The 22,118-nt window shown below is 42.3% G+C and overlaps 1 protein-coding gene across 1 annotated transcript in view; it reads right to left on the reverse strand.

Annotated features, from left to right (window-relative positions):
- The window catches only part of rgs3a (regulator of G protein signaling 3a), a 143,320-nt gene extending 122,508 nt beyond the window's left edge, over window positions 1-20,812 (reverse strand). The window contains exons 1-5 of the mRNA XM_066651534.1: window positions 20,723-20,812; window positions 17,498-17,537; window positions 16,834-17,096; window positions 14,503-14,586; window positions 6,594-6,705 (exon numbers count right to left, since the gene is read on the reverse strand). Of these exons, the coding sequence (XP_066507631.1) occupies window positions 6,594-6,705; window positions 14,503-14,586; window positions 16,834-17,088 (451 nt within the window). The 5' untranslated portion in view covers window positions 17,089-17,096; window positions 17,498-17,537; window positions 20,723-20,812. The remainder of the gene's footprint in view (window positions 1-6,593; window positions 6,706-14,502; window positions 14,587-16,833; window positions 17,097-17,497; window positions 17,538-20,722) is intronic.
- Window positions 20,813-22,118: the final 1,306 nt, after the last annotated feature.

Genomic DNA, 22,118 nt, shown 5'->3' on the forward strand with positions numbered 1-22,118 from the left:
CACCAAATGCTCACTGATTTTCAAATGAAGGAGTTGCAAATATAATCATAGGCTACACTGTCAAACACATTGTTTTAGATTTGCAGATTTTTAACATCTCAAAGCAATTTTACGTGATTTAAACTAATTACAAAAACCCACATATTGGCACTTTCTCAAGTGAATGCACTGAAAATACAGTTTTAATAAAACTCTGATTATATGATTCTAATAAAATATCACGTTTACTCTCAATATTAAACATTTACAAATGAAGCGTCACCTTAAACACTTGCCTCTAACTGGCCTCTATAATGTAAACAGCTGAAGTAACTGTCTCTCTGTCTCCTACATGCATTCATGGAAACAGAGTCCTTTAAAAACTTAATTTTACAAAACCAGCCGAATATTTTCTCTATATCCAGTATATTTAGTTAGTTAGTTAAAGCTATTGTTAACGTCACATTTAAGAGCCTCTTTCTCTCTGCACTACTCACACACGGAAATATAGCCCTTTAAAACATTTAAAACAGATTAATAACTCCCATTCTCTCTATATACACACAAATAAGACTAAAATAAGCGTCACATTACCGAGTAAAGTCATATATTTAAGCAATTTTATGTGATTTTAAGTAATTACAAAAACCCACATATTGGCACTTTAATTTAACTTTCCCGTCTGTCTTTCTCTCTCAAGTGAATGCACTGAAAATACAGTTTTAATAAAACTCTCTAACTTTCTCTCCGTCTCCAACACGCATTCATGGAAACCGAGTCCTTTAAAAACTTAATTTTACAAAACCAGCCGAATATTCTCTCTGTATCCAGTATAGCGTTAGCTAAAGCACGAAAGCTTTTAACGTCACATTTCACGGGCCTCTTTCTCTCTGCACTACTCTCACACGGAAATATAGCCCTTTAAAACAGCTTAATAACTCCCATTCTCTCTATATACACACATAAATACGACTAAAATAAGCGTTACATTACCAAGTAAAGCCATATATTTAAGCCGTTGTTTATTACCTTTCAGCTCGTCCTGTGCACGACCCCGCAGACTCTTCGTGGAACAGAGGGATTATGGGAAGTGTAGTTCCTTTGTAGTTCCGAGTTGCTTTTCCTTCATTCAATGTAGAACGGTGAAAACTACAAACCGCCATTTTATATTCGCTTCCATTACACAGAGCCATTATCTTCAACCAAATGTTCGGCTGAGCTATTTTAATACATAAAGAGTGGACTATATTTACACGTATATGTATTTTACTCTTGAACGTGTCACCATTAAAGACTTTATAACGCTGATGTTTGAACTAAAAGTTTTAATTTAAATAATTTAATTCACCTCCTCACTAACTTACAATATACTACACCAGGATTAATATTTTGTAACTAAATGTATGTCCATGTACATTTCTTGTTAAGATTATTTTCTATGTTTAAAAGACTAACTAGTTGTGTACGGTGTTTTATTTGTGTTTACCTTGGAGAAGGAGCCATTAATGCAGTGTTTAAAGGACCCTAGTTCATTTAATATGAGTCACTATCAGTGTTGCGTAGACGCAGTAGTGAAGTGTGTACGGACCCCCACGATCTGTGTGTTCATGCAATACCACCGAGTGCCACCGGGGGCGTGGTGAGCAGAGTCACACACAGATGAGACACACGGCTGTCAGGTTTGTGTGAAGCATGGGGGCCAAAAAAAAAAACTGCACCACCCATATCAGCATGGCCTCCTGAGTCAGCTGACCCATTTTGGCTGAAAACATTGTGGGGACCAGCAAACCGGTCCCCACCATGTTTTTGGTCCCCACACCGTGAGTGTGCTAACAGGTTGCGGACCCCACCATGTAATATAAACAAACACACACACACACACACACACACACACACACACACACACAATATACAGCCAATGCACTGAGGTGAATGGGAAATGTTGGTCATTGCTGCAGTTGTGCTGCTGTGTGTGTGTGTGTGGTTGTGTGTGTGTAAGCGTGCTGTGGTGACTCATTGTGTGCCTGAGGGACCCTGACACACGCTGCTATTTACAACCTCCATCTCTGACGTCTCTCTCACCTCCTGGACCAAGACTCAAGTGTGCGTGCATGCGTGCAAGTGTGTGTGTGTGTGTGTGTGTGTGTGTGTGTGTTTGCGCACAATGTAGAGGCCTCCTGCACCTGAGCCCTTTTGATTGGCTGTTGTGTCATCTTCTTTAAAATCAAGACGTTTCTTTGACAACCCACACAATTATAAAGTGTGTTTCTTTATATCTGTGATGTCACACTTCTACTAAGGTAATATTTTAAGTACAATGGTGTCTTATTGTTGAACGTTTTAACAGGGAACTACTCACATCTGGAGCGTGCATAGTGTGTTTTCGTAAAGCCTGTCTTTTATATTCAATAATATTTTAATACTTTCCCCTCAAGCCACTGCCAGGCATTTTTTATTATTTTAATAAGGCTTTTCTGTAAAGTCTGGTGTAGACTGGTTTTGACATGCACATGCACATGCACCCTTTCAGAGCTATTGTTGGATCTGCAAAACTGTGCATGAAGTAAATGCTGATTGATTTTCTGGTAGCCATGGTAACGAGACTCAAATGCAAACTGAAACTAAACTAGCACAAAAACAGCGTGTAGCTCTGTGAGTGTCAGTGACCTCAGTTAAAGACATCAGGTAAGATACTGTATTTTTGCTCTTTAATTTGCTTTAAAGTATAAAGCACTATATCCTTCTTTATTTATGGCACACGGGAAAATACTTTCTCTTTTGCTTGTTTATAAACACTCAGGATTGAATGCTGCCCCTTAGTGCACATGAGGGGGGCAGCAAGGCAAGTTGAAGCATAAATAATGCATGCCATGTAATAATTCCAATGTATTCCAATACTATTGTTTTGTTCAATAAAAGGTTTAATTTTGTATGAATTACAGTGTTTAAAATACGTATATAAACTAGACTCAAGACTGATACATAACTATAAACAAACCTTAGCTGCTCAAAATGTCTGATTTAAATATATTCAAAGTAGTGACACATCACAACCATGATGTATTGTTTTTTGTTTGTTTGTTTGTTTTTTTTTACAGTTAAAACAGGTTTGGCCTCATCATCAAAACTAGTGATGCCACAGGCATCTCTGAGTCTCCAAGACAGCACCATGGGCTCCGCTCTCTGGGTGTGTTGGTGGGTTGGAAGGTCTCTCGTCTCCCTTGATCACAGATGGTGTTTTCCTGTTGAGTGATACAGGGTGTCTGTGTGTGTGTGCGTGTATGTGGTGTATTATGCCCAAAGCGGAGGCACTTAGGTGGGTTTCCACTCAGAAGAATGAGATGGGAGAGACATGAGGACTGCTGGAAAATTTGGTTTAAAAGGGAGTGTCTGGGACATTATGCTGGGCCTCGTCCTTCATTGTTGTGGTCCTGTGATCAGGAAAGAGCCCCAAACACTTTGACCATCAGTGGCGTCGCCGCGGCAACAACTTCCTGCTGCTGGAGTGACCCCGTGATGGACACAGCCGTGGGAAAGACAATGGACAGTGTGTGGGTGACTCTGCTGATGACCAACAGGTTACGAACAATGTCAGTGTCACAGTCAAGGCACTCAGACAATGTTTCCTTATCTGTGAAGATAAGACCTTCTCCACTGAGGAATCTCTCTGACCGCATTTTTCTGACAAGTATTGTGTGTAAATTGCAAATTTTTCACATAACCTATTAGCAAACAATATGTATTAAATATTCTAAAAGTTTTCTTTTATTTTTTTTTTAAATGTGTATAATATTACATTTGTGTTGTCTCATGATGTACGACAATCATGAGATGAATCAAGTTGTTTTCTAGTCTCTGACTGAACCAGCTTAGGGTCCATAGAGTGGGTTCCCCATATGTGGGCAGCCATGTTGTTATTTTGGATTTGTTTTGAATTACACATATTGGTTCACCAACCCACACCCACACATTTTGTGATTAATATTATTCTTAATCTGGGCGGCATGGTGGTGCAGCAGGTAGTGGGTTCAAGTGACTGTGAGGAGTGTGGTGTGTTCTCTCTGTGTCTGCGTGGGTTTCCTCCGGGTGACTGTTTGTGAGGAGTGTGGTGTGTTCTCCCTGTGTCCTCGTGGGTTTCCTCCGGGTGACTGTCTGTGAGGAATGTGGTGTGTTCTCCCTGTGTCCACATGGGTTTCCTCCGGGTGACTGTCTGTGAGGAGTGTGGTGTGTTCCCCCTGTGTCTGTGTGGGTTTCCTCCGGGTGACTTTCTGTGAGGAGTGTGGTGTGTTCCCCCTGTGTCTGTGTGGGTTTCCTCCGGGTGACTGCCTGTGAGGAGTGTGGTGTGTTATCTCTGTGTCCTCGTGGGTTTCCTCCGGGTCACTGTCTGTGAGGAGTAGGGTGTATTCTCTCTTTGTCTGCGTGGGTTTCCTCCGGGCGACTGTTTGTGAGGAATGTGGTGTGTTCTCCCTGTGTCCTCCGGGTGCTCCGGTTTCCTCCCACAGTCCAGAAACACACGTTGGTAGGTGGATTGTCGACACAAATTGTCCATAGGTGTGTGTATTGCCCTGTGAAGGACTGGCGCACCAGTCTGAATATGAATGAATGAATGAATGAATGAATGAATATTCTTAATATTTAGTAGTGGCCAAATTCACCCACCAGCTTGTGTCCAGGGAGGACTCTGAAACACATGAAGCCAACCACTTCTACTTTTTCAACCAACTGAACAGCTGAAGATACTGGTGGGGGAATTCACACTGCCCAGATCTGTCATAACAGCCAACAGATGCCTGCACTGACCAGCCCTGTGCTTGTGTGAAGAGGGCAGTAACCTCCCGGCTTTGGATAGGACATGCGACCCCTTGATGATAAAGTCAATGCTCATACCACTGTAGCACTCAGGATGGGATACAAGTGAGCATGTTATTTTAATGTCTGCAGGGTGGACATAGCAGGTATTTTAAACCCAGCAGGATGACAGCGAGAACACAACTAGAATGTTTACACACTTCTCTGAACCATCTGAACGTATCTGAATATAGTTTAAGCACCGAGTCGCTAACCACAGTCTGTTGTTTTTCAGGGGTGGCTTCCAGTGCTTCCTCTTCTGCAGCGAGACAAATGTAGCTCAGTAGCTAGGCTTAGGGCTTAGTAACACTCACGGCTAAGAGACTCTCAGAGTAGTGTCCTAGTCCCAGACGGCTGTTTATTCAACAGGGAACAGTGTAGACACAGCACTGGGGCCGGGCCCTTGTCCGTGTAAATATCCACTTATTCACTTTCACTAACGGCTGCTTTATTGTTTTCTAACATGACGTGTTTCCACTTTCAGTAACCTTCTGCACAGAGATCACAATGATTTAGTGGTGAAATAAGATTTAGGACATTAGGGCAGCAGATATTCAATAACTGCCAGGACTGGTTACAAGAAATTCCCCTAAAAAATGTGTCATCCCATTAGACATTCATATCCCAAACCAACAAGTATGTAACATTCTTTAAAACATCAACTGAACCATAGCTGGACCTAATGTGTTCTTTTATTGTAGACGTACCATTTTAATCATTCTTATATCTGTAGGGTTTTTTTTTAATCCTTTGCTCAGTGTTTACTAAAAACTAAAGTAGATTTACACTTGTCAGTCTCTAATTATTAACATATTGTTCACCTGCTGCAGCTGCAGGGTCTCTCTGAATGTAAGAGAGTTTCAATCTTGAGTGATTTATTGAGATTTAAATCCATTTAAAGGAGTAATCAGTAGTTATTTGATACCACCAAATATCACAGTATTTTCACATTTGTTTGTGGGTCCGAGTCCACAATAAAGTACATCTCAAACAAATGGCTTTGTACCCCCAGAATGAACCCGTTTTTGATCTTCTAAGTGGGCCCCTGACATGAGGGCAGACATGTTTAGCATAGATTCTACAGAATCATCCAGGCCACTGGGTGTCAATATATTAGCTGTTTCATAACATGAAGAAAAATTTGGAAAAGCAGTCATTAGCTTAATGTGGGAAAAATGTTGGACAGCAGCAGACGGCAAAATAAAAGTCCTAAGAATATTCTCTCTCTCTCTCTCTCTCTCTCTCTCTCTCTCTCTCTCTCACACACACACACACACACACACACACACACACACACACACACTGTGCAGAACACTGTTGCTCAAATTTGGTTTTAAGACTTGTGAAATCTTTCACTGAAAGCAGGACTGTTTTTATTTCAGTTTGAATTGTGCTTTGCTGAATATGTAGTATTTCAGTTTGCTGATGGCTTTGAGATGGTGACTGATACTATTACATACTACATACATACTATTCTCTAAGAACAACATAACATAAAGAATTTAAGTGTATGTATGTGTGTGTGTGTGTGTGTGTATACCAGTTTTCACTCACACTGTGAGACAGAAATCTGTTTACACGCTAACATTGTGGGATCACAAGCTCAGCTAGAGAAGGTGTTTGAGAGAAAGAGAGAGAGAGAGAGAGAAAGAGAGAGAGAGGGAGGGAGAGAGAGAGAGAGATAGAGGGAGAGAGAGAGAGGGCCTATGTGTGATATTGTGTGTAGGTGGCAGTGTTTGTGTGTGTATGTTTGTATATGTACCCACCGTCCTGTAGCCTCAGCTGTTTAAGAAAGAGAGGGTTCTGCAGCACATTGCAGCGACCCGGCTCATCCTCCCTCGTCACCAGCATCAGATCAGTGTAGATGAATATAGTTACCTGTTCAGAGAGAGAGAGAGAGAGAGTCTTATTAAGGTCAGATACTTATGTCACTGATACCACACTCCTCACAGACAGTCACCCGGAGGAAACCCACGCAGACACAGGGAGAACACACGACACTCCTCACAGACAGTCACCCAGAGGAAACCCTCGCAGACACAGGGAGAACACACCAACTCCTCACAGACAGTCACCCGGAGCAGGAATCAAACCCACAACCTCCAGGCCCCTGGAGCTGTGAGACTGTGACGCTACCTGCTGCGCCACCGTGCCGCCCCTTCCAACAAATCAAACATCAGAAATTATAAACACAAATTATAAATCACACAATGTCATGGACTATGTCAAAAACTACACTGAAGTTTAACTGCTGTTTAGAGTTTATTCTGTCAGTAAATACCACGTAAATCCAATGGAACACAAAAGCCTACATTAATTTCAGCTTGGGCTTTTCTTGAATGAGTTCAAAATACACACACACACACACACACACACACACACACTCACATGCACACATGCACACACACCTGTTTAATATTTCATCAGGGCGAAGAAACAAAATATGAAATTTGCATGTCGTGTTTTCGCATGACTGATCAAATCAGAGCTGTTACTTATTAATGAGCTTCGCTGGATTCAACCCTGACTTTTACGCACAATACAGCAATTTATTCCTAATCAGCAAAGCGGACGAATTAGAGTGAGGTTGGAGGGCACATCCAGCCCAATTAGTTCTGTGAAGACTGACACGTGTGTCTGAATCTTAGGTTTGATCCTGGAAAGTGGAGTTTAATTGAAAAATGGACATTGAAGACCCTCCGAAGGTGTGGGCCGATGCGCTATGGCATGTTATTGTAACAGTTAAAGCTGTGAGTCTAAGGGAACAGGGAGTGAATAATTGAAACCTTCAGAAACAGACGTTCACAGTGCTAGGTGGCTCTATACGCTCACAATGATTCACAGATTATTAAAGCTTACTAATGACAAAGCAGGCGTCTGTGTTTACAGCTTTGATGAGAGAAGAGTGTGGAACTATCTCTCTACTGTGCGGCTCATTAACTTAAGTAGGCAGAGCATCTCTTGTGGTGTTTTTCCAATGTATGGTACCTACTCGACTCTGCTCGGCTCTACTCAGCTTTGGAACCTGGAACCAAGTTCTTCTTTAGTACCTGTTCTCTTGTGGTTCCAAGTGAGCCGTGTAGGAACTAAACGCAATGTGTAAACTTCGCAGACTGCTCATCAGCCAGAGAGAGTCTTCATTCATGGTAAAATGCAGATGTAAAGCACAAACTCAACATCTGTAAAATCTAAACACTGTAGTATGGACACTGCATAACCCTGATGTGACATGAGGAACAGTCAGAGAGTCTAAGAGGACGGGGGGCCTGGCGTGAGTTTACAGAGACCGGGGCAAGACTGAAAACAGACACAAACCCACACACACACACACAGATACACAGCACCCACTCAGGCTTTCCCAAAGGACACACACAATAAGGCTTTCCCAAATGATACACACACATATATGTATATGCACACACACACACACAATCAGGCTTTCCCAAATGATGCACACACATACACACACACACACACACACACCTTCCTTCCTGAACAGTTTTGTTTTTTGGCAAAGCCACTCATGATAGAAGCCAAAATTTCCACCGCGCCCTTTAATACTCAGCAGAGACGAGCAGAAAACTGGCACTGACCCACAACATTAATAGAAGCAGCAGCCAAAACCTGAATGTGTTACAGTATGCATCCACATGCACTGTCTCTCACTGTATTTCACTGTGTTACAGGGTTCTGCTCGCCGTGTGGAAATTAATGAATGTATTCGGGTAAACGGTGGCGCAGCAGGTAGTGTCGGAGTCACACAGCTCCAGGGACCTGGAGGTTGTGGATTTGAGTCCCCCTCTGGGTGACTGTCTTTGAGGAGAGTGGTGTGTTCTCCCTGTGCCTGTGTGGGTTTGCTCCAGGTGACTGTCTTTGAGGAGTGTGGTGTGTTCTCCCTGTGTCTGCGTGGGTTTCCTCCGGGTGACTGTCTTTGAGGAGTGTGGTGTGTTCTCCCTGTGTCTGCGTGGGTTTCCTCCGGGTGACTGTCTTTGAGGAGTGTGGTGTGTTCTCCCTGTGCCTGTGTGGGTTTCCTCCGGGTGACTGTCTGTGAGGAGTGGGGTGTGTTCTCCCTGTGTCTGCGTGGGTTTCCTCTGGGTGACTGTCTGTGAGGACTGTGGTGTGCTCTCCCTCCGGGTGACTGTCTGTGAGGAGTGTGGTGTGTTCTCCCTGTGTCTTCATGGGTTTCCTCCGGGTGCTCCGGTTTCCTCCCAGAGTCCAAAAACACACGTTGGTAGGTGGATTGGTGACTCAAAAGTGTCTGTAGGTGTGAATGTGTGAGTGTGTGTGTCGCCCTGTGAAGGACTGGCACCCCCTCCAGGGTGTATTCCCACCTTGCGTCCAATGATTCCAGGTAAGCTCTGGAACCCACCGCGACCCTGAACTGGGTAAGCGGTTACAGATAATGAATGAATTATTAATTTATATGTCATTTACATTATATAGTGTTACACTTAAAGTCACCCAATTACACTAGTCATATGTCAATTTAAACACTCTTCTAATACCACTGAAGTACATTTCTTTGAGCTGCCTGTCCTAGGTCTAAAAACACACAAAAAATGTGCTTGTATTATTAATAAAATATAAAATAACAAAAAAAGTCACCAATAAAACTGAAGCAGTAGCGTAAAATATGAGGATATAGAGTATTACAAATGACAATACTTATAAATTAGACATATAACTTACACTAGAGTAAGCATATTAATATTTTTATTAGTCTGAGGAGTGGCAAAAATTACATAGGTCTAGTATTCTCAGTATAAATTAAGAGTATCTTATTATAATCTAAATTACATATTAGTAGTGATTTAGTACAAATTAGTGGTTCCAAAGAAACATAAGTACAGCACAATTTAAGTATTGTTTCTGTTTTTCACAAGGAAATCCACTGCACTCCAATAACAACCAGACTAGTTTTGGTCTGCTCTCAGCTGATTGGCTAAATGCAATGCAGCCATTTCATTCATTTCCATTCTTTTTTTTTTTCTTTTCTAAAATCACTCCGATTGTGCCACACTACAAACCACCATCCACTGTGAAACTCCCTGTTGAAACAAACTGGATGAAGTGCAAATGAACACTGACACATTTTAAACATCCAGGTAAATATTCATGAGCAGAGTACAAGGGGTCATTAAGGGATGAAATAAAGACTGATGCACTGAATAATTCACTGTATACGTATTACATAAATACACCCCCACACTTTCACATATCACACTCCCCCACACGCACAGAGTTAAAGTTCAGCCAACTCCTTACAATTAAACTGTGTATAACAGCCCCCTAAAGCAACACCAAGGTAGTCTGGGTGGAGCCTTCACATCCTGTGTTAAACAAGCACAAACACACACACACACACACACACACACAATATTCCACATTCTCATTACTGTAGTTGTTATATCACAAGCTTCCATTTTCATTTCATTTATCAGTGTTACCTATTAGAGACCTATTTCTATCCTACACATCATTGTGTTTAGTATTGTTTAAGCACATCTCATTTTCAGCACACACCTGAGACCAGGCTCTAATCATATTGTTTAGTATTGATTGTATATGACTGTGTGATTAGACTCCAGACTGATACTGTTACCATGGCCATGGAGCCACTTCCCTCCTTACAATGATACATTCAGATTTGACCTGGCCACGTTAAATCCAGGTTGAGATGCACCCATTATAATCAGATTACATTCCAGTCGTTCCAGTCATGTTCTAAGGTGGTCTCCAACAGATCTGGACCTTGTTTATGTGTAAATTTAACACATTTTCCAGATCTGTTTGAAGTTATGCTTGATATTTGACAGTGGATGTTACACTGGTGAGAAATATGCAGAACGTCTATTGCCTTGGTTAGCGGTACAGGTCATTGGTGTGTTCTTAAGAGCCCTCAGTGTGACTGCTAACACAGACTTGTGTTATTAGCTGGGGATTTGATTGACAGCTCATCACCATCGCTATCTTTCACAATGCATCACTGGTTTCACTATATGCACAACGTCCTGTGCATGCTGCAGTGTTGTGGTTTTCAGCAGAAACAGACCAGAGGGCTTTTGTGGTTTGTGTGTGAGTGTGTGTGTGTGTGTGTGTGTGTGTGTGTGTGTGTGTAAAAGAAAGAGAGATAAAATGAGAGAGAGAGAAAGAGAGAAAGAGAGAGAGAGAGAGAGAGAGAGAGAGAGAGAGAGAGAGAGAGGGAGAGAGAGAGTGTGTATCTGCACTAAACAGAGCTGCAGTAGTGATGCTGCTGGCAGTGGACAGGGAGTTTCCAAATTAGATTGGCTAAAGTGTACAGTTAAAACACGCTCAACTCTTTAATGCAAAGTAAGCAGAACTTAGGCTCAGACCATCTTCAGCATTTTTAAAAGCCCCGAAGAAGGCCTGAGGCTAATTTTTCTAATTTTGCTTTAGCCAATGCTGCCCTTTTTTAATATATTGAGTCTCAGTAGCTTACGCAATCACACTGATGAGTAAAGAGCTCAGATCATGGAAATGTCTGGCGTTTTTATTCAACAAAGTGTTTAAAACATACAATCCACTCCCCAGTGAATTCAGTCCATGCGGAAAGCCAGAGACAGCCCTTTTTTCACTGATTAGCTACAAGATTAAAAGCCCAGACAAGTGAGGAGAATACATGTGATGATCTGGTTACAGTTGCCTCTTTCGAGGGGGAGGGAATGTCACACTGAACAGTCAGTTCTTGAAGTTGATGTTGGTAGCAGGAGAAATGAAGGAGAGTTAGGATCTGAGGTTTTGACACTTGTCAAAGTGGCTCAGAACTATGCCTTCCTCCCATTTCTCCCATTGCTACCCTCCCTCGATGGGTGCCAATGTAACCCCATTATCAATGTTATTTAAATGTCAGTGGTGTGCCAAAAAAAACCCCAGCAATATACTTATATCCACCTAGTCAGTCTACAGCAGTGTAGCCACGCCCATTCACTTATTAACCCAGGGTGGACCGAAAGAATCTAGGGTTGACGCAGGTAAACGTGTGCCTTTATTGTTTTCGCTGGCAGCAGTGGAATGTAGGTGGATGTGGCTGATGTAGGGACATGTCAGAGGTCAAATGCCTGTCTGCCCTAGTCCTTAAGAGTCCTCTCTCTCCCTCTCTTTCTCTCTCTTTCTCTCTAATTTCCTCTGTAACCTTTGTCATCTCATTTCCTTTACACTGTTATCACAGCAGGTAACCAGCTTTTCCCACTTCCTCTCTCCCTCTATCTCTCACCCTCTTTCTCTCTCTCTTTCTCTCTCATACACACAATAAATATTCTGTACTTAATAAATAAAATAAATCTATGGAGGATACGCTGGTATTAAAAACATAAAAACTAAGCTTTTTTGGCTTTTTAGTGAAATTCAGTTTCACCAAGAATGTGCAGCTGCTGCAGGGCTTTCGAACTGAAACCGGAGCCAAATCATCCCAGAAGATTAAAAAGTTTTACCGCTACAAACGCAGATTTTATGAATCCTTATTAATAAATGAGACGCCTGAGAGACAAACACCACACAAAGGAGAAGAGAAGAAGTTTGGGATAAATCTTTGGTTGGGTGTCACTTTTAAAGAAGGTCTGATGAGAATAATGCAGAATCACTCACATTAGCGTGAGCCGTATGAGTCTGATCTGAGAGGGTTTTACTGAGCAGGGCAAAAGAAATTATGTTTTCACATGATCCTCCACTTCCTTTCCACTAACCGCTCTCTGAAATATGACATTAATGTATCTACAACTTCCTACTGATTGTTAAATGCAGAAATGTGGGAAATAGAGGAGACAATGCAGCTCAGGAAGCGCATGGAGATAAAGGGATGATGTATGGGGAGTTAACATGGAGGGGTTCTGTCAAGGATTATGACTCCTGATATAATCTATACAAAATGTTTACAGTTATACTTGTACTCCAACAAGCATGAAATTAATTAAATAAATAAATAAGTTGTTACTGTCATTGACCACTGAAAAGTTGGGTCATCATTCTGTTGTCAACATCATTCCCATATAAAAAGGTCTAGATCTGGAGTTGATTCCTCTATACAAACTGGTTCAGAATGTTTCTGGTGAGAACATGATCCGGCCTCGATATGAGGTGCACGCAGCAGGTCAGTGCTAAACGACTCCCATAGCCAAGGGTGCTTTGAGAACTGCAGCAGAGCAGCTGAACAAGTACCTGGTTAAAACTTAGCCGCTAACTGGAGAAACAGAAACCTGCACTAGTCCAGAACCCAGGATCTATTTCCTGTGTTCTTCCTCCTGCCTCAGTCTGGTCTGACCAATCTGCGGTGAAGACATTCTCATGTGGTTTGTGGTTCAGACCAGATTCAGACCAGAGCAAACGAACTGCAGGTGTAAACACACTCTTAAATTATTTCTATGAGTTCTTTGGTTTGTAACTCTACTGGAACCTTTGAAGAAATGTATAAATGCACTACAAATGCAGAGTGCAGTTCTGGTCCCCCTCGATTTCAAATAATAAATATTAAACATGGCCCGCATTGCATTTTGCATTTGGTCTCGTGTTAAACATAGTGTTGACTTCAGGTTGGAAAAGCTCACAACCATTGAGAGCTGAGTAGAACAGAAATAATAGATAGCTATATTCCTCACTCCTAGCCTCAAACTGTGAAACACACACACACACACACACACACACACACACACACACACACAAACAGTGGCGGACTCAGATTGTTTGAAGGGCAGGGGTGAAAAAATTAAAAAGGCACCATAGTGCACAACATGGGGCCCAACTATCGAGCCATAACCTACGATGTAATGATATAAGGGCAGTTCTTAAGACACATTATGGAATTTTCTTACTCTAGAGGCATATCATTATAATTTATTACAAGAAACCTAAGCACCTAAGTTATGTATTTGCCATAGGAAGGGCAGCCATTAGGGCACTTTGCCTCATTTTTGCCACTCTAGAGGGCACATTTGCAACACACCCACCTCCCCCCCCATGGAGTCCACCAGTGCACACAAACACACCACGTTTTCATGTTATAAAATGTACATCAATTCAGTCTTTTAGTTCCTCATATTCCAGTTTAGTAGACGTTGTGAGGACCACCAAAATGGCCTCACAGTACAACAAAATGTGACACAGTCCTATTAGATAGCATCGTCCCATCAAATAGATATACACACACACACACACACACACACACACCTTGTGTTTGAGCAGCAGGCCACCTTGAGCTCATTTAGAGAGAGAGGGAGAGAGACAAGAACACCCATGTTAAATCCCACACCCACTGTCTCTGTCTCTCTCTCTGTCTCTCTCTCTCTCTCTCTGAATGAAACAGTGCTGCACAAAATAATGAGGTACCATCAAACAGACATGTCTCTGCTGCCAGGTGGGTTCCTCATTCCTCATTTAGAGGCAGAAAAAGCCAGTCCACCGAGCTCCAGCAAATTACAACACACTAGCAAAGCAGAACAAATAAGTGGGGGGGGGGGGGGTGGAGGGGGGCATTCATGTTACTTTACCTCTCTTCTTTACCCTTTACATCTAAGGGTCTGGACATGGAAGCTGACATGCCTCTGCCCCCTCAGTCCCTCACTCTTATCGATAAATAACATATTTTTAGAGCGGGTTATAACAGTAAGAGTAATAAGCCTTGGTAACAAAGGGTTAAACTCGTCAGTCGTCGGTGAGTCTTACCTTGATGGAGAGATGCTTGCTCTCATGAAGAATCATCTCCTCTGAGATCACCAGAGTTCTGGTAGGGCTACACAAGTCCAGCGGCTAAAGAAACACAGCCAAGAACAAGCAAAGTTAATGAATAGACTGGCCTCTCTCTCCATATCTCTCACTCACTCACTCTCTGACTCTCTGACTCACATCACATGTGAAGCAAAACTTGTGTCATAATCATGGAGATAAACTCACAGGTTTTAGTTCCATCTTAGAGCAGAGATAAAAAAACAAACAAACTGCAGACGCAGAGCTGTAGGTAGATAATCTCAAGTCAAAAACTTTGCAGTGACACTCTTCGCTTAGCGCTCAGCACACACACACACACACACACTGGTGGGCCGGTAGACTGTCTGGAGAAGGTGTTCCTTTCTGACCACACCAAGCTAAAAGCAGTATGCACTAATGCTCAATATGCAACACAACAAAAAAAGTGTGAAGAAGCCACATCCTTTATCTGGAGGTGGACTAACGCACCATAGAGGCATGGGAACGCTAGTGCAGGAAGCGTAGGCTCGAAGGGGGGGTGCTTTTGTCAAGACCCTCTACTTGTTGTGGTTTGTAACAGATACGCTACCAGATTAGCACACAAGACATTTTGAAACTTTTTCTCGTCTGAGCTCAGGAAAGACTTCAAACATCAAACTACCACGTTGCCGCTTGCTAATAAGTCGTCTGCTGCTTCATCTGGGGTTAAATTATCTTAAATTGTCTTTGCCAAGACCTTTAGACATTTTCCTTGTGTGCATAATAGGGCCGAGCGGAATGAAAGGAGATAATCTGCATGTAATTTATTCTGAATTGAATCTGAATTAATTGGAATCCAGCCAGAGACCAAATAAAACCCAGTGAAAGGTGCCAGCTTTTACACATTACGCAGTGTATACAGATCACCAAACTTGACACTTTTTCAGAGTGTCAGACAAGAGCAAACAATATAACCAATATAATAAATTAATTAATTCATTTATTCTACTAAGCATCGACCTGGTGACACACCTTTTTCAAATTTCTTGCTCTGTATGAAGAGTCTTCGCACATGTATAGATAAAATCCACAGAAAAATGAAGCACTGGGCACAGTAGGCTACACAAGCACAAGCAAAATCATGTTTGTCCCTGAACACGGCCACCAGAGATGAACACGGGGAGTCGTGTGTCTCTTTTAGCCACTAGTTTGAATGTAGGCTTACACCTCAACATTCAGCATCAAGAAAAATGCTTATCTAAAATATCACACACTTGTTGCCAAACCACTTCCAGATGTGAGGTAATCTCAGACAGACTTAGCTCTTCTTTTTTCCACTTTACACATCAGTAAAACAAATAGGGTTTCATGCATTTGTTATATACATATATATAAACAACAGTACATCAGTGTCAGAAACCACCTAATGGAGTCTGTTGGAGATGGAGTTTGAGGCAAGTGACAATCCAATTTTTGAACAAAGGAAGTAAAGCCAAACAACTTAGCCAACTATTGCTCTAAATTCATAAGCATCTAATCAGTTATTGTGCAAACTCTTAGTCAGACAGGAAAGAGATGCAGAATAACAAAAAAAAGAAATTCTAGCTGATAAAACACACATGAATTTCCTAAAAACAAAAGACTCCTGCTAAAACTTTACCACAAGATCTGATACACTGAGACAGACAGTTAATCGCTTATCTACAGCATTTGGCAGACACTTTAGCAAGAGCAAATTACATTTACAATCATGTTACATGGGTAGATAAATGTAGGGTTTGAAATCTTGTCTGAATGTTCTTATTGTTGTATTGTTATGTGTCATGCCCAAGGACTCCTGTTGGTGTAGCTTTGTGAGTTTTGCTCGAAGGCTCTTATAGTGCAGTTGTGTGTTAGATGTCTTTCCCCAGGACATTTGTGGGTGTGGTGTGATCAAGGATTCTGAGGTGTGTAGTGTTAGGTGTCTTTATTAATGTGCTGCTGTGTTTGGGATTCCGACCATAGATGTTTTCGAATGTAGTGTTAGGAGTCTTGACCTTGAATTCTTATTGGTGTAGTGTTGTGTTCAGTGTCTTTCTCAAAGATTTGATGGCGTAGTGTGGTGTTAGAAATCTTTACCAAAGATTCTTAGGGGGGTAGTGTTAGGTGTCTTGTCCTAAGACTTTAATAGGTGTAGGGCTGAGTTTTGGCCAAGGATTCTTAGCCTGCTGTGTTGAAGTCAGTAGTGTTATCCACTATGCTACACCAACTGTTACAAGCTATTCCACATGTGGCGCATTTCTTTAATACTGAACTATAAGTGCTATAACCAATATAATCCAGTGCTTATACCTGAACAAATATGGGGAAGATGAGTATCTTGGGGGCCACTTTGACGTAAGTGCCGTAGTTGGCATGTGTTGGGATGTGAGACCTCACAATGGTACAGTTCTGGTAGTTGGCAAAGTTGGAGGTCTGCTGCTGTGTCCCAGTTTTGGTTTTGCTGTTGGCAGAGCGGCGCAGGAAGCTGGTTCTGCTGGACAAACTTGGTGCTGCCTGACTGCTTGACGACTGAGGCTGAGGAACACTGGCCTGCCGTGGGAACATCCTTCCTGCTGAAAAACCACAAGAAACTTCAGCTCCTTGTGCTTTAAATATTATGTGTATTTAACTTCCTAACCTCCCTTCATTACTGTGTAATCCTCAGTTCTGACAGGATTTGATGTGCCTCATTCCAAAGCTCATTTCAGTGGGTGAAATAATTGTATCAGCTTCATTAAGCTCAGTTTTATTGTTTCCAATTGCATTTCCATGCAAGAGAGTAACCAGATGAACCCACACTATCAGGAGCTCGTCAGGGAATATATGGTATATGTCACATACTGTGTAAAATAATATGAGGCAAAATCCATGCATCACAGCATACACACTGACCATGCAAGACATGAAAATTTTATGTTTCTCCCATTAAAAAAAACAGCATATCAAATGACATATCTTGAAGTATATAACTTACCCAGTGTGCCATGGTTGTCTCCATATACTGGTCTCAGAATCTGTCAGATTAGAGATAATAGGTCAACAAGTATTAATGGTGAAGGCTTATAGAACGTATACATTGATTACAAGGGGACTACTGGCGTACTTCTATTACCACAGGTCCCCAGACTCTGTGGAACACTGAATCCCAAAAGCCCATTGACAAGATGAAAGCCCAACCTGAAGGAACATGGCAAACTTGCTTTTGAGCAGAAACTGAATACACAAATCACATATTTGTGATTTTATATGAAACTGGTTTGCTTGGCATCATAGAGCAATGCTCTACCAACAGAGAAAATTTGGTTTATATACCACCTCCAGAGAGTTAATGGTGGTGCCTCAAGTTCCTGCAGAGTAACAGGAACTAAATAAATCTAGTATTTTTATGAGTTTAATGTCTCCCTAATATCTACTTAAACCTGCCACTTGTTTCAAGTTGCAGAGCCCTTGTGTGGGGTTGTATTTGTCACTGTGGCACAAGCTTCCAGAAGATGGGCGGAGGTAGTTTGTTAAGATGGCGCTGATGCCTGTCATAAAGAATCCTTGTAGGAACGTGCTGACAGGTAATCAGGGCCGAACCGAGTGAGAAGAGTCTTGTGGCACACATCACTGCCTCCGTCCATCCTGCTCTGATCTTCATCTCAAGTCCTGTCTCCAAGGGAGAAGATCACACTATGTCCCTGGCTTGGAACACAGGGCCCAGACATCAGGACAGCCTTAAAGGGCCCCATCTGCTCTTAATCCAGAAGCTTGTGCCACTATTGTAATTTTCTAGTACAAAACAGCACATTCCCGTAGCTGAGGATTTCACAGATGATGTTATTCAATATCATGAGACACAGGGTGCCAAAATCAAATTACCAACAGAGAGGAGCATTGTTTACAACCTGGTAAGACTTGACTATGCAGAAGGCTATATACAGCATGACATTTAAGCAACAGAGTGAAGGTTTCTTCTCCCAAAACGTAGTTCCAGCAGCTTGGAATAGGGCAGAATTTGTGTTTGCATCCAGTAGTGAATTCATTGATTAAAGGCATAGATATAGGTGAATGATATAATGATGAGATAAAACAACATGATGTCACCATACTAACTATGGCACTGAATATGACACTAACTATGACACTGAATAATTCTAAACCCCCAAAAAATATGTGAGCAGTGACTCCAAGGAGCTCCTAAAACCCGCTAGTTGCCTCAGTACGTGACTCAATCCCCTTGGTGTTCCATTAGTGAATGTCACAGCAAAACGGTACCAGGGGCTACCGTTCGCTCTTCTCTGCTCGGACAAGCAGATGCAGTTATGTGTTCCTGGGGGAGTGAGAAAGTGAAGGAGAGGACGGAAAGGTAAGGTAATAAACCCAGGCAACTAGCATCTCCTGTTGGCAGCAGTGAGATCAAGCAGATAAGATATTTTAAAGGCCAACAACCGAGGTGTGTGTGATGCACTGGACCCTTTCTGACTTCTCTGTAGGGATTGCTCTACACACTAACACACATGCATGTTTCATGTACCAAAGGAATCAGTTCAAAACAGCTTCAAAATAAATCCAGTCTTAGTTCCTGGCCTGGTGGTTAGGAACTGGGCTTGTACCCAGAAGGCTGATGGTTTGATTGGTAGAGCCGGTAGGTCATGACTGAAATGCCCTTGAGCAAGGCACCTAACCCCTGGCTGCTCCCCCAGTGTCTAAGCTAGGGCTGCTCTACGCTCGGGGCATGCATGCTCACTGCCCCCTAGTGTTCACTAGTGTATGTGTAAAATGTGTGTTTCACTGCACGGATTGGGTTAAATGCAGAGAACAAATTCCTCTGTGTGCAAGCACCGTGGCCAATAAAGTGATTCTAATTCTAATTTTACATATCTTTGTCAGGTCTGTCCCTTATTAAGGACCCCCAGCACAATTCCACAAACCTGGGATGGTGTGGGGAAAGCAGATGTTTAATCTGAGATGTGTGAAGCCAACTAGTGCCTCTTTTCAAAAAGGACATCAACACACTTGGAGGAGAACACTAATGACCTAGATCTACTATGCGAGCTAATAGACTCTTGTTCTTACTGTTACTGTGGCTGAGGCTATGCGCTCTTGTACTCCCACACTCAGACCGAAACAACAAACAAATAAAACACACACACACAAACACACACACACACACAGACCTGCTCTGTAGCTCACATGTAAACAAAGTCAAATCAATCAGGGGTAGATATTAGAGATGACAAAGATAAATGATAAGAGGAGTGAAGGAGTGAAGATGTGACAGGGAAGAAAGACATTTTGAAGTGTGTCCTTGGCCCAAGGGGGCTTTGAGTGACATGAAGATTTCATGTTGAAACATGAGTGACAGCTTAGAACAATGAAATCCAGATTGTGAGCTCTAAATAAACACGCAGAAGTGTTCTTGTTGAGTCAGCGTCTAGGTCGACCTCAAGCTGAGTTATTAAATCACCTCTGGGTTTTTCCATAAACTCTAGAATCATCTTAGGCACAATATAAAGCAAAGTGGACAAGCAGATACCAGTCTGGGCAGCATCACAAACCACTGACCCCAACAGACTCCTGATTCATTGGGTTTGCAGCAGGATATGGCCCTGAGGTCATTATTCAGATCCTGCCACAGAATCCACATTAATCTCAGCTGTAGATTAACTCCCATCATGCGCTTCATAATGTGTAGCTATCACAAGAGAGTTGCACTTCCCTGTCATTTGCAAACTGAATAATGGTCTATTTACAGATCAGCTTTAAGAGCGATTATGAAGTCTCTGAGAAATGGTTACGACGTGAATGGTGGTCTATTTCTATGTCAATCTTACAGTAAATATAAAGCCTTTGAAAAGCTGTTATAAACTGAATGGTGGTCTACTTCTACATCAATTTAAAGTAAATTTAAGTAAACTTAAAGCTTTGGAGAAGTGATTATAAATCAAACATTGCAGTAAAGAGTCCAACGTGAATGGTAGTCTATTATCAGATGAGCTTTTAGAGTAGACAAATCCTTAGATATGTGATTGCAAACTGAATGGGTGTCTATGTCCATATGAGACGAAAGTCATTCCCAACTAAATAGTAGTGTATTTTCAAATGGGCTTCTAAAGTAAACATGAATTCTTAGAGAAGTGTGTATAAACTGAATGGTAGTCTATTTCAATATCAGTTTTTGAGAGCTTCTAGACTCAATATGAAGTCTTATATTTACCTGGCTGCCGGGGTTGATGGGGGACAGTATGATGTAGTTGTCCCCATTAGAGGCTTTGACCCGCGTCCCTCTGAGGGTGTGTGTGTGTGAGTGTGTCCTGACGTTGGCCTCACTCTCCTCTCGTCTCTCGCCCCACGGCACCCCTGTCCCCCCGGGCCTGATGCCCTCTGAGCCATTGACCAGGACCCTGCGGCTGGACCGGTGGTGAGCGGGCAGAGGGGGCACTGGGGGGGTCTTCTCCCCTCGTCGGTTCTTGGGCGGAGAGATGGGTGTTTCATAGTTGGACGGCTTGTAGGACGGGTGGTGAATCAAACCCTCAAAACTGGACTTTACTGAGGGTCCAGTACGCCACACCACCACTGTGATCTCACTCGCACTGTTTCTGCAGAGAGAGAGAGAGAAAGAGAGAGAGAGAGAAAGAGAGAGAGTGAGAGAGTGAGAGAGAGCGAGAGAGTGTAAGTGAGTGAGTGAGAGAGAGAGAGAGAGAGAGAGAGAGAGAGAGAGGAAGAGAGAGAGAGAGAGAGAGAGAGAGAGAGAGAGAGAGAGGAAGAGAGAGAGAGAGAGAGAGAGAAAGAGAGAGCACGAGAGAGGAAGAGAGAGACAGAGAGAGAGAGTGAGAGAGTGAGAGAGAGAGAGAGGGAGAGAGAGAGAGAAGGAGAGAGAGAGAAAAGGAGAGAGAGAGAGAGAGAGGAAGAGAGAGACACAGAGAGAGAGTGAGAGAGTGAGAGAGAGAGAGAGAGAGAGAGAGAGTGAGTGAGTGAGAGAGAGAGAGAGAGAGGAAGAGAGAGAGAGAGAGAGAAAGAGAGAGAGAGAAGTCAAAAAGAATGAAATGAAGGGTTGGAAAGACAGAAACAGACAAACAGTGACAGCAAGAGTGAAAAGCAGATAATGATAGAGAAGAGAGAGAGAAAATGAAAGAGACAATGCATGAGTAAAAGAGATAAATGGAGAGAAGCAAATGACACATTGGCTTCTTTTATCTTTTACATAAAAAAGAGAGTGAGTCATTTATAACAGAACATTTGAATGAGAATTTGAAGCAGTTCCCGAAATCAAACCAAAATCAGTGCTGACAGCACTAATGATAATGTTTCAGTATCTTTATAAATGCTGGAACTTAGCTGTGAGGATTTGATGGCAGCTGTTAGAGCATTAGTGAGGTCAGACTAAATTAGCTCAGACTAAAGAATCAGACACGTACTCGTACTTGTATTACTACTTACAAATGTTGCCCTGTCAACAGCAGTGGCTCTGCAAATCTGTTCCTATTTAAAATAATAGTCTGCTATCTTCCCACCTAACCTCTGCTGGCTAATATCTGCTGCTAGTCCCAGTGTCACAGTGAATTATGTAATACACACTTTAATGCGCCAACATGTAATCTGATAGAGTGTGT

The sequence above is a fragment of the Hoplias malabaricus genome, chromosome 2 (genome assembly GCF_029633855.1).
Source record: "Hoplias malabaricus isolate fHopMal1 chromosome 2, fHopMal1.hap1, whole genome shotgun sequence".
In the NCBI taxonomy this organism is placed as follows: Eukaryota; Metazoa; Chordata; class Actinopteri; order Characiformes; family Erythrinidae; genus Hoplias; species Hoplias malabaricus.